This window comes from Gobius niger (genome assembly GCF_951799975.1).
Source record: "Gobius niger genome assembly, chromosome: 13".
Classification (NCBI taxonomy): domain Eukaryota; kingdom Metazoa; phylum Chordata; class Actinopteri; order Gobiiformes; family Gobiidae; genus Gobius; species Gobius niger.
Window position 1 is genome coordinate 15742918 of NC_136864.1, and position 16991 is coordinate 15759908.

General features: G+C 41.1%; 2 protein-coding genes across 3 annotated transcripts in view; both read right to left on the reverse strand.

Annotated features, from left to right (window-relative positions):
* The window catches only part of carmil3 (capping protein regulator and myosin 1 linker 3), a 63952-nt gene that overhangs the window by 37794 nt on the left and 9167 nt on the right, over positions 1 to 16991 (reverse strand). For both annotated transcript variants that reach the window (XM_079568831.1, XM_079568832.1), the window contains exons 3-12: positions 14090 to 14140; positions 13568 to 13627; positions 13355 to 13476; positions 11462 to 11556; positions 11019 to 11089; positions 10190 to 10263; positions 4201 to 4276; positions 3373 to 3461; positions 1522 to 1616; positions 34 to 120 (exon numbers count right to left, since the gene is read on the reverse strand). In XM_079568831.1, the coding sequence (XP_079424957.1) occupies positions 34 to 120; positions 1522 to 1616; positions 3373 to 3461; positions 4201 to 4276; positions 10190 to 10263; positions 11019 to 11089; positions 11462 to 11556; positions 13355 to 13476; positions 13568 to 13627; positions 14090 to 14140 (820 nt within the window). The remainder of the gene's footprint in view (positions 1 to 33; positions 121 to 1521; positions 1617 to 3372; positions 3462 to 4200; positions 4277 to 10189; positions 10264 to 11018; positions 11090 to 11461; positions 11557 to 13354; positions 13477 to 13567; positions 13628 to 14089; positions 14141 to 16991) is intronic.
* Positions 2656 to 16991, reverse strand: part of cdh24b (cadherin 24, type 2b) — a 206492-nt gene continuing 192156 nt past the window's right edge. The window contains exon 15 of the transcript XR_013793491.1: positions 2656 to 2686. The gene's annotated coding sequence lies outside the window, so the exon portion shown is untranslated. The remainder of the gene's footprint in view (positions 2687 to 16991) is intronic.

A 16991-nucleotide genomic window follows, 5' to 3' on the forward strand; every position in this document is an offset into this window, starting at 1 on the left:
AAATGGGCACTAGGGGCGCTGGTGTGCACGTACCTTTAGAGGAGAGAGAGGTCTTGGAGAGATTGAGCAGACGCAGCCCCTTGTTGAGGCGACATACTTGTTGAATCAGATTGGAAACACCTGAAGAGAGCACACATATTCACTGTAACAACAACACCAAGTGAACTATACACATTACCAGTCCTTAACACCACACACGCCCACACACACCGCTTTGCAGCAGAAATACATGCTCTGATCCTGCGTCTTTAAATACACCTCCTTCAAGACCGCTACAAATAGTGCAACAAAAAAAAAAAACACCCCAGCAATTCACAATCTCACACTCCCCCACACAAAGCAACAGGCAAGAATCCCCATATACGCCGCCATATGCCTGTGCACATTACGTAACACACTATTCCAGCTACTGCAATCTCATTAAAGACATCGCAGCCATGTGGATAATAAATAAAACGACGAGCTTATTAAAAATGAAATGCATTGTTGGGGGGAAAAACATCCCTGACTTGCAGGCGTGCTCTGCTCTTTTCACATGAAGAGCGCCCGAGTCTGTGTGAAAGCCTAAATACATAATGTGGCACGTATGAGCACGAAGAATGTGGTGAAGAGAGTGGAAGTGACACGTGTCAGACGAGAGCGCAGAGTTAGATAATGAGCGATTCTGACGTGAGGGCTTTGTGTGACCCGACAAAAACACATTCAGAAGCTCGGACTGGCAAAAATAAGCACGCTTGGCAGGAGCAGACCTCCGCCAAGGCATTGATCTATCTGGTAAAAATATAGTGCCCAGGGTTAAACTCGAACTAGGGATCCCCTTGAGAGTAAATGCCCCAAAAACCGACACTGTCTCGCATAGAACAGCAACAAATAAAAGTACACGTTTTTCATCTTCTTAAGGCATGAAAAAGCAGCACACAAAGAAAATAATAAATTAACCTAAATCAAATGGGACAGGCTCAATAAATTATAATGATAAAAAGTTAAGTCAATCTTTGGCATAAAAACATAGATCAGTATCTGAAAAAAAGAATCTTTAAAGAGTGAACACTTTGCAAAATTGACTTTTAGGAGCTTATCACCATGTTACAATGTTCTTCCTTCATCAAAAGCATATTCACTCATGTTTTAGTAATCTTTGAATCTTCTGTGAGTACTATTTGACGTGCCACAGCATGGTGTCAAAAAGAAACTTTATCTACCATACAAAAATAAGTCTGGTCAATTTCAGCTTTAAATCTGACTGTAGCTTTAGGCTTACTTTGCAACTAGCCAAACCAGACGTGCTTGTGTATATATATATTCAAAAAGACGCTTTTCTTTCCCTTAAATATTGAACACTCAAGCTACAAAGCATTGAGGATCAAAAAGAGACAAAACGGAAAATAAAGTGAAATACATACAGCGCATGGAGAGAGTGATTTTGTATTTCTTGTGAGCAAATAAAGACTGTAAAGCAGAAACTTATGAGACACTGCAGCACATATAATGCAGTTGACACAGTGTATTCAGGAGGTATACCTTGGTTGTCGAGCGTGTTATGAGCCAGGTTCAGAGAGTGGATCACCGAGGCTGGGTTCTCCGACAGTGCGGACGCCATCTTCTGAGGAAAATCCCTGGGGATGGTAAGGTTGAAAAGAACTTCTTAAGCGTGGGATATTCACTTTATCTTCTTTTGCTGCTTTAAAGTTAATCCATTTACTCTCTTTTATTCCCCAGAAAAGTTCATGTTTTACAGCTCTGCAAGGGATTGTTGTTAGAGCATAAAATAAAAACAAACTAATTAAATATTATCACTTGCCAACCAACCATACAATTATAGGCTTTAACCGATAGCGCATGTTTTTAAGGTTTTTTGGAGGAAACCCATCCAGATACAAGAAGAACAAGCAAACCCCACACAGAAGGCCCCAAGGGATAAATCAGGAAGATCACAGTGTGGCTTGGGGATGCTCTAACCCAGTTGTCAAACTCAAATCCTAGTTTGCCCCTTTTTTAGCTTCCAAAAACTGGATAAAAATGTTCTGCTTACTGTATTTTAGAGTATGCCCACACTCACTAAAAGGTATTAAAGCAGAAGTAAGTAACTCATGCCCCTAGAGGCCATAAGCGCCACTACCGGTGTCATAGCATGTTGTGTTTTTTTATTCTCATTAATTGTTTGTGAGAGTAAACACTACGCTGACAGAAAAGATAAAGGGAGAGAGGGATATTGTACATCCAATTACACAATGGAGATATTTTTTTCACTCAAACCTGGCTGTAAATACTGTTTAAGTGGTGCTAGCCCGCAGGTAGCTTTGCCCGTTAGCCTGTTCTTCTTCTTTGTGATTCCATTAGTGTGTATTGGTGGCTCCTACCCGGTGGCAGCGAAGTTGCAATTGTGGTGACACCGGGGGGAGATGAAAGACCCCCCAATCGTCCCATTAACACCTGTATTACCTCCAGAGTGACTACGAAAAGGATTAGGTAACTTATATACCTTAATAAATCCCAAAAAATGTTTTTACAGCCAAGTTTGAGTGAAAAAAATGATCTTCATTGTGTAATTATTGTACAGTATCCCTCTCTCCCTTTGTCTTTTCTGTCTGTGTAATATTTACTCTCACAAACAATTAATGAGTAAAAAAACGCAACATGGTACGGCACCTGCAGTGGCGCCAATGGCCTCTAGGGGCATGAGTTACTGCTTTAATATGTACAGTATATTCAGTGTAATTTCCTTGCCTGTCAGTCACTGGCCATGATGTCATCCTGGATCCAGGGATCATGAATCAATGAGAGAAAGTTTTCTATGTGCGTTGCAATCATATTACAGAAATCCTATAAGGAGGCACCGTATATCAAAGGCCTTGTAAGTCAGACTCCAACAGTCATATGACATTTGTTCTCTTAACTTTTAGTGCAGAGCTTGTGAAAAACCTATCATAAAAATTGCCCTCTCTATAGCAACTGATTTAATACATGGGGCCAATCAGAACTCTGTAACTTCATTATTACTCTGCTGCAAATCTTTCTACCAAAGGCAGCCCATTCATCTCAATTAACAGCCGATAAGGAAAGTGCCCTGCTAACTGATTCTGGCCATGCATACGAGGTGAGAAGTCGTGCCAGATGAAGCCACAAAACTCAATATTGTAGCGGAGAGGAAACAATTGATCTGCCGCGGGAAGCTGGAGGAAAGTTTAAGTGGTTTAAGCAGGTGAGATGAGGAGCAGGAGAGACAGGATCACAAAAGGTCAAGGCAGAAAAAGAAAGAAAGAATGAAGTGCAGACAGGAGGAAGAGTGGAGAGAATAGAGTAGAAAATGAGATCGGACAAAAGGAGGATGACAGGGCTGCAGTGGTGTTAGAAGGGGGGGGCAAAACCTACGTCTTGAGGCCGGCGTTCTCTAAAGTGAGCTCCTCCAGGCAGTTGGATTTGCTGACAGTGTGCAGAACCTGGTCTACCACCTCTGAGCCCTGAACAAGAGAAAAGGAAAGTTGAAAAACAGAAAATTTACCCCGTGAAATGATGGTCTTAGCCTGGTTTTCCTATGATGAGTGTTTAACAGTTGATTCAATGTTTGAAGCCGGTGGTTTGTGTAAGCTCAGTCGGGCATCATTTTCCACATAAAACATTTACGATGAGAGGAGACTGCGGAGTCTCGATCCATCCCAGGAAAGCTTCATCCACCCAGCTGTCAGGACGCTTAACTCCCCCCTTCTCTTCCTGTGCTGCCCCCTGTTGTGTACTTATGTATTTGATATCGCTCTGTGTTTAACCACTGTCTTTTTGATCTCGTAATGCGAAACAGTCAATGCCTTTGTGGAGGTCTTGACTTCAGCTAACATAAGATCTGAGTTAGAGTTTCATTTGTTCTTCTTACAAATGCTACTAGTTCATTTTTACATCACGGACAAAGGATCACTTACAGCAATTCCCTTACATAAACGCTTCATATTATGACCTGGCAGCATCCACCCAAACATGTATCATTTTTAGACCAAAGAGCGTTTCTGGTAATCCTCCGGCTGAGATTTCACTTCCAATATTGTAACTTCAAGCCTGCCAAATGGCGGCAAAACAAGCTGATTCAGTAACATAAATTCAGTTGGCATGAGCGCTAGCATAGGAAAAATCAAAGTGAGGAAAGATGAATTGCTTTGAAAGACACATCTGGTACGAGTGTATGAATGAGTAGAAATAAAGCGCACTTACTATACGCATATCTTTGCAGTACAGCTTGGTGAACCAGGTGTTGTAAGCAATGGACGCCACAATAACCGCCAAGTCTCTGCAATGTAAACACAGACATAACAGATGAAAGCCTAAATCTTGTACAGGCAAACTCCATCTGCTCCAGGGCCATTTGATTTCATTCATCTATAAATTTCCTATTATCATGCGCCAAACTTTGTCTGCGTTCGGTTTTGTAAAGCATAGTTTATCATCGTGACAGTTAGAACACCATGGGCAGGGCAGCTTTCATAAAGATGACTGATATCGGCTGCGCTGCCGAGGACGAGAAGCGGCGAATTAGGAGAGGGAAAACGCAGAGAGGAGAAAGATGCTGCGATCGATCGCCCGGTCAATGGATTATTCACTAAAGCCCATGTTTGATCCTGGATACACCACTACATTCACTGCTACACAAACAGACACACAGATGGCGGAGTACAAGGGGTATATTAGGGAGGGAGAACCATCGAGAGGTTCAGAATCCTCCCAGGTCCAACTAAAGCCCGGCCGCCGTTACACCTGCCATACATCATCTGACAAACAAGCCGCAACACAGAGGAAAGTGGGAGAAGAGGGAAATGGTAGCAGAGAAGATGTTGAAAAGTTGTTAAACGTAGACAAAAATAGGATCTTATGATCTGAAAATCAAAGACACAATGGCATTAAGACATTTCAATTTCCAAATGCAAGTGGAAGTGAGACATAGACTATTTCAGTACATTCTATTATTAGCTGGATTGAATTGGATAGCAGCAACACACCTCTCAATGAAAGGGCGGCTGTTATGCAAAAACAGCTTTTCATAGCTTCTTTAGCGCAATATCACAGTCACTCCCAAACTTTTACTGTGGTGTGACAAAAGCAAAACAAAAAAAGGTCTTGCCTTGATTGAGAGTTGCAGAGAGTGTTGGGTCTTTAGTTCAAATCCAAGTTCAAAACGTCAATGTTGGCAGGGCTAGTGCATTGGTGTCTACTCTGGTTATGCTCCACTATACTTCCATTTTGTGTTAAAATCAAGTGATACATTCATGCGGTTTGGTTTTACAGTAATCTCAGTTTCATCACTTAAATGTGCATTTCTCAGGGATGAAATACATTGAGTTATCTACATCAAGGGCCTGTGCATTTTGTAGAAAGCACAGGAATAGAGAAGTACATAATCTGTCCATCCAGGCAGCGTCCAGTGCCAGTAACTGCACTAGCCAACAGGACATTACAGTAAATCTCAGAGGAGTTAAATGGCCTCAGGCTGTTTCTTTTTTCCATTAGAGCAGTCTGACTGACTAACGCAGCTGGGACTCTGTGTGTGAATATGAGGCACATGTCAAAAGGCATCAATGACAAGGATTGCTGATTCCTATTCTGACAAAAGGACATGTAGATGACCTTCCTAATGTCTCACACCATACAGAGAACTGGTGTTGGCTTGGATACAGTCGGTTTACTCGGGGCAACATAAGGAGAGGGAAGATCCAGCAGCAGGTTTGATTTTAAGTATTGCTCAATTCAACCTGAAAAGACTCCCAGAGGCAGAATGGCGGTATGTGCACGCCACAGGATTGATGAATGATAGCCAGAATCTTCCCTGGACCCTGGTGGTGGTAGAAGAGGAGATCTGGGTTTGCCAGTCGATGACGAGCAGAGCCGAGGAAAGGCCAGGCGGAGAAAGGGGTGGAGGAGGGTCGTAGCACTGCTAGGAAACGGTTGAGTGATTGATCAAGGAGCTTAAAAAGGGGATCCGGAACGGTGAGTGGCTGGAGCAGGGATGAGCAGCTGCGGTGATTGGCTGTCGTGAAGGTGCGGCTTGAGCAGGGTCTGTGATTGGATGATTTGTGAAGAGCTGCCGGTGATGAGGTGATGAATGAATGTAGCTGGTAGTTCTTCCAGGTTGAATTTGCGCAGAAGCTTCATTAGATCGACAGCCAGAAAATGCAGTTATGATCATGGCATAGTTAAGCCATTTATTTGCGAGCCTGTATTCATTTTATAATTTGTATCTTTGATCTCGGTTTCATGTTTGCGCCACTTCACCAAAGAAAAAAATCTTTTGTGCGTGTTAGATGCGATGATGGTGGACAGGGTGTGGGTGGGTAAATGACTCAATCCATAAAGGGCCGTGTAGTAAAAAAAATTACCTTTTTACAGAAAATTGCAAATACACCACAAGAAGTAACTACCGCTTCAACTAAGGGATTGTCAGTTCACGTCTTGGTCGGGGGGTTGTTCTTTCCAAGTGCTTTAAAAAAAGAAAGAAAAGGCAATCGGAAACCAAACTAAATTAAACTTATGATGTGAGGGGGCTTCTGGTGAACTAGAGCTCAGAATCTGAACTTTGAGGTGATTCATTCTGCGCCATACTGCCTTGGATCGAATGTTTTTGAAGCTTCTTTTCACAAAGCCTATACAGGTCGCACCTACTCCTTCTTCTCTTTCTTCTATGATATGTAAGCAAAATAAACCAAACAACACGATTCACTCACCTATAATCTGAGTCACCCATGCAAAGTGGCCACATTGATTAAAAAAAAAGAAAAAAAAACATAAATAAAATGAAGCACTGCCACATAGAGAACAGATTATTCTGAAGTTCAAAACTGACTTCCAACAATATCAACATAATTGAAGCATTTCAGTTGAATATTTTAAAAGAAATTGGGCTGAAAGAAAAGGTTGAAAGGTTGCTGAATCACAAAGACAGAGGAAAGCTAACTTTAATCTTTAATTAACCAACGGAATTTAGTTTTATAAAAGCAGCAGTTATAAAATCAGCAGTCTACCATTAGGAATATTAACAGTTTCATGGATTTCACTAAAAGCTAAGCATCTAGGATAGTGTTGTTTGGCAAACTATAATGCAAACAAGTCACATTCACCATTTTTCCAACTGCCACGGTTTGCGTTCACACCTCTTTTTTATCGATCGAATCATCATTTCAGATTGAAAAATCCTCTGCACGCCTGTGGTATCAAAACCTTTTACAGAAGACGTGATGAAAAACAATGAACACGAAACAGGCTTATCTAATTGGTCGATTAAACGCCACTTCCTTTTCCGTTTCTTGTTTACAAATTGGAGCGGTTTCAGCTGTGTTGGTTTTCTTTTCTCACTTTTTAATACCTGGCAGTCATACACGGTGCAGCAATGGGCTCATCATGAGGCAGCGGACCATGGAGATATGTTTTCTTCACATGAGACAACTGCGAGGCGACGTGCTCGGGGCAGAGACGTCGAAAACTACATACGACTACGACTACTGTCCGAGGGATACAGACCAAGAAAGGACCAAAAAGGATCTAATCAGGGCTTGGCATTCACAGTTTTGCCCCAGTATTAGGCTAATGAAACCTTTGAAATAAGCAGCAATATAGGCCGCCTATGTTGCTGCTTATTTCAAAGGTTTCGACCTTACATAAGAGTCAAGGCTAAGTTTTGGTGTACATTTTTTATTATTATAGTTATAGTTATAGTTATATAAAACAACGCAATACCATGATGAAATTATATCGGCATACCGCCTTACGTCTGGTCAGGAATGTATCATTTATTTTTGCATTTTTTCCGATTGTCTCCACTCTCTTCTGCTACTCATTTGTTTTGGTTGTAGCGTACGCAAAACGCTTCCTATTCTTGTTCAGCTCTCTGGCTCGGTTGCATTCACAAATCGATTGGTCTGATTCAGAGTTTGTCGTAAACCGGACCGTGACCCACGTTTTCAGCCGGGCCAGGACTCACTTCTTTGGCCCGGATCAGAGTCTGTTTACGCGTTCACAACACCTCAAACGAATCATACGGGCCAGGATTCGGATTAAGAGGGGGTTAACTTAACACACACACACACACTTGACTTCAGCGTAGCCGTCTGTAGTGGCCACTTATACAGGTCTGCCAAAGCTGTCAGCACCAACCACTGTGTGAGCAAGTATGACTCAGAGACACTGGGATAGAATGTAAAAAAGGCGGAGGAAAAGTGTGGAGCGTGCGCTGAGAGAATATCGAGAGGACAAGACAGGGCTGGGGGCTACAGCACAGAAGTGTCCACATTGGAATAGGCAAAGACGGTGAGATGACGGACAGCAGTCAGCAGGAAAAAGGCATTGTCCGCAAGGAGTGGGTGGTGACGGTGTTCAATAAGTTACAAAAGGGGGAAATAAATGTAAAAGGACAAACTGAGGACAGTGATACTTTTTTCTTTGTTGGAAGTTCAGGGATTGTTACAGTGAATCATCTGCCCTCTGCATCCGCTTTTCTCACAACAACAAACTTCACACTCACTTTGTTCATGTACAAATGATTCAAGCCGGATCTCTTTTACTTCATCAACAAACCATCAAACGAAACCCATCAATTCCAAACTTTCAGCTCTGCTTCCTGCAACTATGCCACTCTCAGAACCATAAAACATTGCCCCACCATTGACGTGCACAGCTCTCTTTCTCACACACATATGAGTGGGATCTTTCATTTCATGTACAGACTGAACCCTGTTAGGAATGGATGTTAATATTTTTTTTTTATTTCACAACACTATTAGTGAAGGCCAGCAATGGAATATAACATTTCTGTGGATAAACTGAGGAAAACAGAAGCCTCAACCTTCCATTTGATTCTTGGTTTTCCGTTTTATCATAGAAAGCAGAGCAACGGCAAGTACAGTTATTCTGGGATCATCTGTTCCATGAATAGCTCGACTATTTTCTTCAGCTGGTTTCAGCACTTCCCAGCATTGTCTTAGAGGAGTCTTTTGTTAAACCTTTGCAGCCCTGCTAAGAAGTCCTATCATGGGGCTATTGTATGCCCAGAGAGAAGCACAACTAGTAGGGAGAGTTTATAAAGGCGTGATTCAGCAATCTTTCTCAACACACTTCATCATACATTGCAATAACAACAATGGTCGAGAGAGAGACTGTACGACTTTTCTGGATATAAAAAAAAGACATTAATATATTCATGAGGTACTGCTGCAATCATGCCTCGACAAATGCTTTTCTGATTTAGCAACACGGCAAAGCTTCGCCCAAGAGATGCATTTTAAGAGGATGTGCGTCCTCGAGTCATCACTATTGTTGTCCCACAGTGCATCACAAGAGATTCCTTTTTTTTCTGAACTCGAAACACTACTTAAACTAAAAAGAAGAAAGCTATTTACACGTCACGCATCATAGTTTCTTATCATCAGCAGAGCGGCTCTCATGGTAGCAGATCCTGGATTATGTCAGCGAAAGAAATCAGGACTTTTTTTTTTATAAGAGATGCCAGCAGGGAGCTAGAGGAGGAGACGCATGGTGCCTCTCACAGCTGCATTCTGCTGGTGACGGGTGCATCATTCTAACTGTTGTGATCATTGCATACTTGTTACAAAATGCCACACAGGCACAGGACAAGCGAGGCAAAGAAAAAGAGAAAAAAGGGCAAGTGGGAGTCAGTTTTGACAAAGAAAAGACCCCAAAAGTAATGTTTCATTTACACACACTTGACTCGGATAACCCCATTCCAAAGTGACAGACTTTTGACAGACAACCTGACAGCTGAGTTGCAAGGCTTCGCCAAATCTAGGCCGCACTTGTGAGTTTATCTGCATCACAAACACACTTCAAAAACTTCAGGTTAAAGATGCAAATAGTTTGAAACCATTTTGTCAGCAGTACATCATATGGGACAGAAATCAAACAGCATCAAATACATACTCTCTTAAAACTGTCACTTTCTCAGAATCTCAGGACCTTCAACTTTGGACCATTAACAACTCATTAGCAATCCTTGTTGATAAGCCTGGGGCAACGGTGGGATATTGAACCTTTGCACAGCTTGTGTGGCTCAGATCTAGACCCTTTGAATCATAATGAGATGTGTGTCTTTGAGGAATACTGTGAAAATCTGCCAAATAAAAGCCCTTAAGACAAAACCTTAAATTGACCTCCTGAAAAGTGATTACAGTGCTGTGGTTATAGTCAGCATTGACTGCATTACCTGCTGTCAAGATGACTAAAGTCCTGCAGGTTGAACTCTCTGTTGTCCTGAGAATGGTAGATGGTGTCAACATCCTGGAAACCAAAGGAGAGTAGAAAAGCTGTGTCAAGTAAAAAAGTAGTTTTATTGATAGTTTTCACTGGTAGCAGAAAGTCAGTGTTTACTACCACAAATCAAGTCCATTTAATCAATTCTAAAGATTTGTAACAATTCAATGAGCAATGAGAAAACTGAAAACTGGACGAAATGGGCAATGCTAGACATACAGAAACTTGAACCGGTAACTTCTTGCCTCCTAGTAGTGGGTTCGAGTCCTGACTGTGACAGTTTGCTGAAAGTCCTTTCCCGCTCTTTATCCCCTTTTTACCCTGTGCTGTCTTGTCTAACAAAGCTTTTATCAACCAAACACATGGAAGTTTACTGTGTGTTTGGACACTTCAAATTTTATGCTTTGACCAATTGGAAAATACAAAAAAAGTAATGTCTGTATTGTCAGATGAATGGAATTTAATGCCTGACTGTGAGAAACATAATAAGATCTTAATTTTCCAAGTGTGATGGATTTTAATGCCTGAAGAAAACCCTGACAATGAACAAAACGCACAAAATGTCTCTAATTTTGACAGGTTTGTAGAGAATGTAACGTAATGTATTGTATTTCAAAATTGTCATTCCAAAAGTAAAACATTCTTTGAACGCTTAAGTATTTTGTCCTTGGCCCATCCTTTATTATATTTTAGACAGTTAAGAACATTTTTCACACATCAATGAAACTTTTGCAGCACTCAAGCACTTTTTAAATCAGTCAGAGAGGACATTTTGTCCTTACCCACTGCACTTCTTCTTTGCAACTGATTCCATTATAGTCACACAGTGCCGCATACGTCTCTGAGAAACCACCTAAAATAGAAGAGAAACAGCTCAATCTAAAGCTAATAACACAAGTATAGTGCAATGTGGAAGGAAGCAGAGGCCATCTGAATGAAGAAAATGGTGGAAAAGCTGCAAAACGAGGCATAAAAGTCAGTCTGCAGCTGTGAATGGAGGAGGAAGAGAGCTGTAAATACTAAGGTGCGTGAATATTGCGTCATAAAGTAGCTCTTGCAGATGAATAGGATTACACGAAAAAAGGGGAGAGCAGAACTTTGGGCTTTTGACCCACTGTTAATGAGCCCTTAGAAGTCAGAAAGATAAAGGTGGACTGTGTTAGATGTTAGCTCTGTTGTACACTGTGTAGGTGTGTGTGAGAGGAAGAGGCAGCGCATGACTCACCACAGGTTTTCTGAGGGTCCAGCGACGACTCCGAATTTGGAGAATATTTCTGATTTACTTCGACCAGCTCTTCCTCCGCGCGGCAAATAGGAGGACTGAGATAAGAGAATGGTAATAGCATATGTTCATTAGTTTAGTATTCTGGAAGCTATCCTTGAACTTTTAGCAAGGCAATCAATGCGGCCAGCGGCTTAAAAGATAGACTTTAATGGACAAGAATACGCCTCTTACTTTGTCCACTGCATTGATAACTATAGCACTTAGATAAGACTAATAACGGAAGCCAATAGTTTAGTCACTGCCTACATTCATTTACAAGTATGCACTCAAATAATGCACACTGACCATTTGTTTTCCTATTTACAAACATGAAGGAAGGACATCTGGTGTTAAAACATTTTCCCTCGTATTTGCCTGAGACTACTTTGGTAAAGGTGATCCTTATTTCCTCTGTTTATTCTTTCTTGAGGGAAAAGGTTTAATTTCTTCCCCCAATCAATAGTTTAGCTTGTTTGTAGAAAATACATTTGAAAAAGAGAAAATTAGACCAGTTGTTCTCAAGCTCTTGTGGGTGTAAATAAATAAAAATAAATAAATGTATGCTCTGAAAACCTTTTAACGACATAATAATTACACCAACGCTTCAAACTTATGATCAAGTGATACCACCAACAGGCAACTTGCACTATCTGAAACCCAGACAGTTTGGTTCAAACTTGCTTTTGCCAGTGAGTAATAATGAGTGCCTGTGACTTCCTAAACACTGTGATTGTACCTGCTTTGGTTATTTCATGGGATTACACAACTACACCACATCCACGCTCTTTAATCTCATTTAACGACATCACAGTCAACACCTATCTGAACGGCTGACCTAAATCCACAACTTATCTCTGCCATCGTCATCTGGCCCTCAAGCATGTGTGGCGCTGTGTTCATGCTATCAAGATGTTATCTGGAAGACATCGCTCAATTAAGCTGTTATATAAGACCATGCAATTCAACATGCAGTGTCCCTCCTACGGTTGGACCGTCTCTCCTGTCCTCCTTAAATGTTCTCTCTCGAAGCAATCATCTGCCATGGCCCTAATGGAAGAGAGCCATTTGGAAATATGATAGAGTGTGGAGATAGCAATGTCCCGGTCAATAACTGGAGCACAGTCAATCCTATTGCTCTTAGAAACTGAACACGAGGTCAAGAGAGGAGAGCCATATGCACTGAACTCTTTCATCGGCCAAATAGGGACATGACATGAGACTGAAAGAGGCTGGACATGAATTTAACCCTTAGGATTAGTAAAAAAATATTTGGTTCCCCCTTTCGGGTGTTGTTCTTTATCAAATTAGATGCAACAACATGTTCATGTTCACTGAAAAATATATATACATATATATACAGTATTCATATAGCCTTTAGCCTCTATGCGCACTTGGAAATGCTGTATTACTAATGAGACTCTAATATTAATTACATGCGGTGAACTATTGTTAAATGTTAACCAATTCACATTTTTAGATGGTGCTAATTCCTCAACGGATAATGTATTAACTTGTAAGATTCATTTCTTTTTCTTGCTTAGAGCAGCAGCATAAGTAAGGCGGTGCATGATGGTTCCGCACTCTGCTTAAACAAGCTACTTAAAAAGTACGACACAATGCCTTCAGGTGAAAACCACCTACTCACTCCGTGTCAGAAAACTGATTTAAACACAGCCGTTGTATGCCCAACACACAAACAGGGCTCTATGGAAATGGTGGCACATGAATTCTGCGTTTGGAAGGCAACAGAAGGTAGTAAGTACTAAGTACTAAGAGTACTAAGGCGAACTTTCCAATATAATGACTTTTAGCCATTGTCACCTATAATCAGCTGTATATAGATTTCTTACTTACGCATAGATTGAGTTGTTAAAGACTCGGGACAGGGCATAGTTGATGTGGTTGACCATGTGATCCAGCTGCTCCTGGGTCTGTAGTCTCAAAGAATAGGTCGTCTTGTCTGTGTCTATCACAACCTGATGTACAGAAACTCATTTTACGGCACGTCATGTCAATGTGCTTTACAAATATGCCTTAATAAATGGAAGGATTATTCTGCTGGACTACCTGGTGCTCTGGATATGTGTTCATTGCCCGAATTTCCAAGAAGTTGAAAGTAACTTCCGTCTGAAAAGGAAAAAAAATAAAGAAACGTTGTCAATCATCATAATAAAATATGATATACCTGATTCTACAGTGTGCTTTATGCAAAAGTTAGCCAGAGCTATCTCTTTTATTGTAACACTCTCATTCAACAGTCCAAACATCTTTGTACTCAGGGCTAATATCAATTTATCCTCCCAATAATGTTGAATCATTAACCTAGTAGGGCATAAAATTGTGTTGTTTGTTACATCTTGATGCTAAAATGAGAAGAATCACTCAAGCAGCCTCAGCTTCATAACACCTTTTTGCATCCATTTACCCTCTCATCCAAAGTGTTCAGATCACTGCTTACATTATCCATCATCATTATCTCTTCTCCCTCTCGAGCAGCATCTTTCTGTCACACCGCTGCCGAATTACCCTGAGATCAAGACAGGGGCTGAAAGAGCCATGAAACTCCTCGTAGAGCCGGGGAACATTTACCTTGGTGGGCACTTTGACAGCGAAGAGATACAGTCGCCATGTTGCCAGGACCTGCGGCAAAAACACATTCATTTTAGTGTCAAGAAGTAGGAAATGTGAAATGCAAATTGAGGCAAAAAAAAAAAAAAATAGCACGCAGCGCAAATACCCCATAAAAAGGAGCAAATCATCTCGCCTCGCTGGGATCTAAAGCGTCTGAAGTCAACGACACATTAACGGGCTAATGAGGATAGCATGTGCACGGGAGAAAAATATGTCCAAGACTGTGTGGCATTTTGTCTAATTTACTGGGCTTAGTTTGTCTGTGGGGATAAGGACAACATATAGTTAAAAAAAAAAAAAAACTATACTTAAAAGATATGAGTGAATGAATAATTGCACAAGAAAATTCAAGGTCTTCTGACAGCATTGTAAATAGCAGTTTTAAAGATTCTTCAGAAAAATTGCCTGGACCTGGCAGGAAACTGTTGGAGACTGAGAATAGCTCAGGTCAAGAGAAAACGAACACTCTTTCTATTGTTGCTCAAAACACATCGACAGCATAATTATAGAATGTGCAATAGAAGCAGGCCGTAATTGAAATCACGATTATTCACTGAAGAACAAGGTTCAGAGCGGATCCTCAGAGATGGACAAATGCTTCGATGGTTTAAGGATTTGTCATTCAAATAAGTACAGTATAATCATATTTGTATTATTTTTTATTTTACAATTTTTATTATTCTTAAATGTTCAGGGAATCTACAAACAAATTACATGTCCTTACCCTTTTGTAATTGAGACTTTGCCTTTGCACATAAAGTATACATAGACTTGGCTTCTGACTCTGTGGAGATGAATTATGCCTCACATGTGAACGTGAACCCAACAAAGGGGAATTGGGAAACAAAGAGAAGACACTTCATGTGGCCAAAAATACCTCATTTAAAAATGTGTTGGACTCAGATGGAAACAGTGAATATCTCTGCGAGAGGCTGCCTGTGCAATTAATCCCATTCATAAATCACTAAGCTGCAATTAGCATACTCGCTACATACAAAGTGCATCTGTTCACCTTCTATAGCCTTTGTCTAGATCTTGGCCTCTCTCTCCCCGTTGCTCTTTCTCAGCCCTCCCGCTTAAACCCTATTCCTGGATAGTCCATAATAATTCCCAGCTTGTCTCCTGTCATTCCAGCTCCTCTGCTTTCATCTCCATGGAAATCTGCTCATTTTGCTCCATCTTCGATTCCTAATCCTTCAATCTCTTCCATCGGGCCGCACTAGAGTGCCACGGTGGGTCCTGCCTTCTTTGGTAACACCTCGCTCTGACACTGGCGCTGCCCTCACACCCTCCTCCACTCACGCCGCTTCCTCCCAAACTCCCCTGTCTCCCTTCCCATTGCAGTTTTTCTATTCTTTTTCTGCTCTGTCGCTTTCAATTCCTCAAGGTCTCTCTGCGCTGAATGGCTAATGGCGCCCCGCTGAGTGGCAGCGAGGGGAAGAAAGAAGACGAAACACACAAAGAAGACGGATGGTGATGGAGAGTGAGAGAAATCGAGAGAGAAGGCAAGGAGAGCAAAGATTTCCCTGGCGATAATAGAGTCTTCAGATTCCTTTACGCCATACCACACTGACTCCGAGCAAAGTTGACCGCACACATCAGCCGTGCGTCCTGGAGTTTCTTAACAGGCCACCAATGAGACGAAGAGGACCACAGTGCGAGCGATGACAATAATCCAACAAAAACAGGGGCACTGAGCCATCCAGACTTTGTGAACATTGGATATTGTTCAAATTAGGAGATGAATTTCACTGGCAATGGTTTGTTGCTTTATATGTTAGAAAGCAAGCATTTTAGCAAGATAACTCAAGAGAAAGACACATTTTTAGGAAAGGGTAAAAGGCCATGAACAATGTGAGTTGGTAACATGTGGTTAAATAAGTTTGTTCCTGAATAAAGCTCTGCAGAAGTAAATTCATTCCTCTTCCACTGTAATTAGTAAACGCTACTTTGGGCATGGGTGCACCCAGATTTACTTGACAATGACATCTGCAATCCTTTGAGATGCAGTCAGAGACAGACCATTCAGTTTCACTAATGTGAAATGTATTAGTGTGAAATTGCCCTTTTACTGTTAACAGGACAAGGACAAAAGTCAGGATTGTCTGTGATGTGATTTGAGTGAAAAGACAAGAATGAATTATCTATTTTTGGCCTTCAACTTAATATTCCTTTATATCAGACAGGATAGCAAAGTGTGATGGGGTAAAGGGCACGGAGCAACGTTTAGCAAACTCAAACCCACAACACAGATAACGCTGAAACAACCCTTGGCAGAATCAGGCTGGATTTTGTTCCTTTTGTGAGACTAAGGCCACAATTGTGAATTATTTGTGCTTTGCTGCTCAATAAAGAGGGTATTCATCCTTGAGCTAGATTGCTCAACAGATCAAGTGTTGGCCTGGGAACAACATCTGCCACTGCAAAAACTGATGTACAGATGAAGAACTTGTTAAGATTGACAATAGACAGTCTATTTGAGTTTGAAAACTCCATTAAATAACATTAAAAAGAGTTTGAAAAGACCTTAAGGCAGTAGTAAGGGAAAAAATGTATCATAAAGTTCAGAATCTTTTCTTTTGTAACCTGCCGAGGCCTCGTCATGTAAAAGAAACATCAATAATGCAAAGGCTCTGTCCGTTTGATCTTCTGCTAAAGGCCTTTTGCATTGGGTTTCTACGGGCTTAAAATATCATTTACAAACTATTGTGACATCTCTAGAGGTGATCAATGACCCAGAAAGTGTTTTACTTCCAACTTCAGTGCATTCTTAGAAAGGAAATGTTCACATTTCTAAGCAAAAATATAATTTCTACATTAATAAGCCAATTTTCACTGAAAAGACATCACCATCACAACA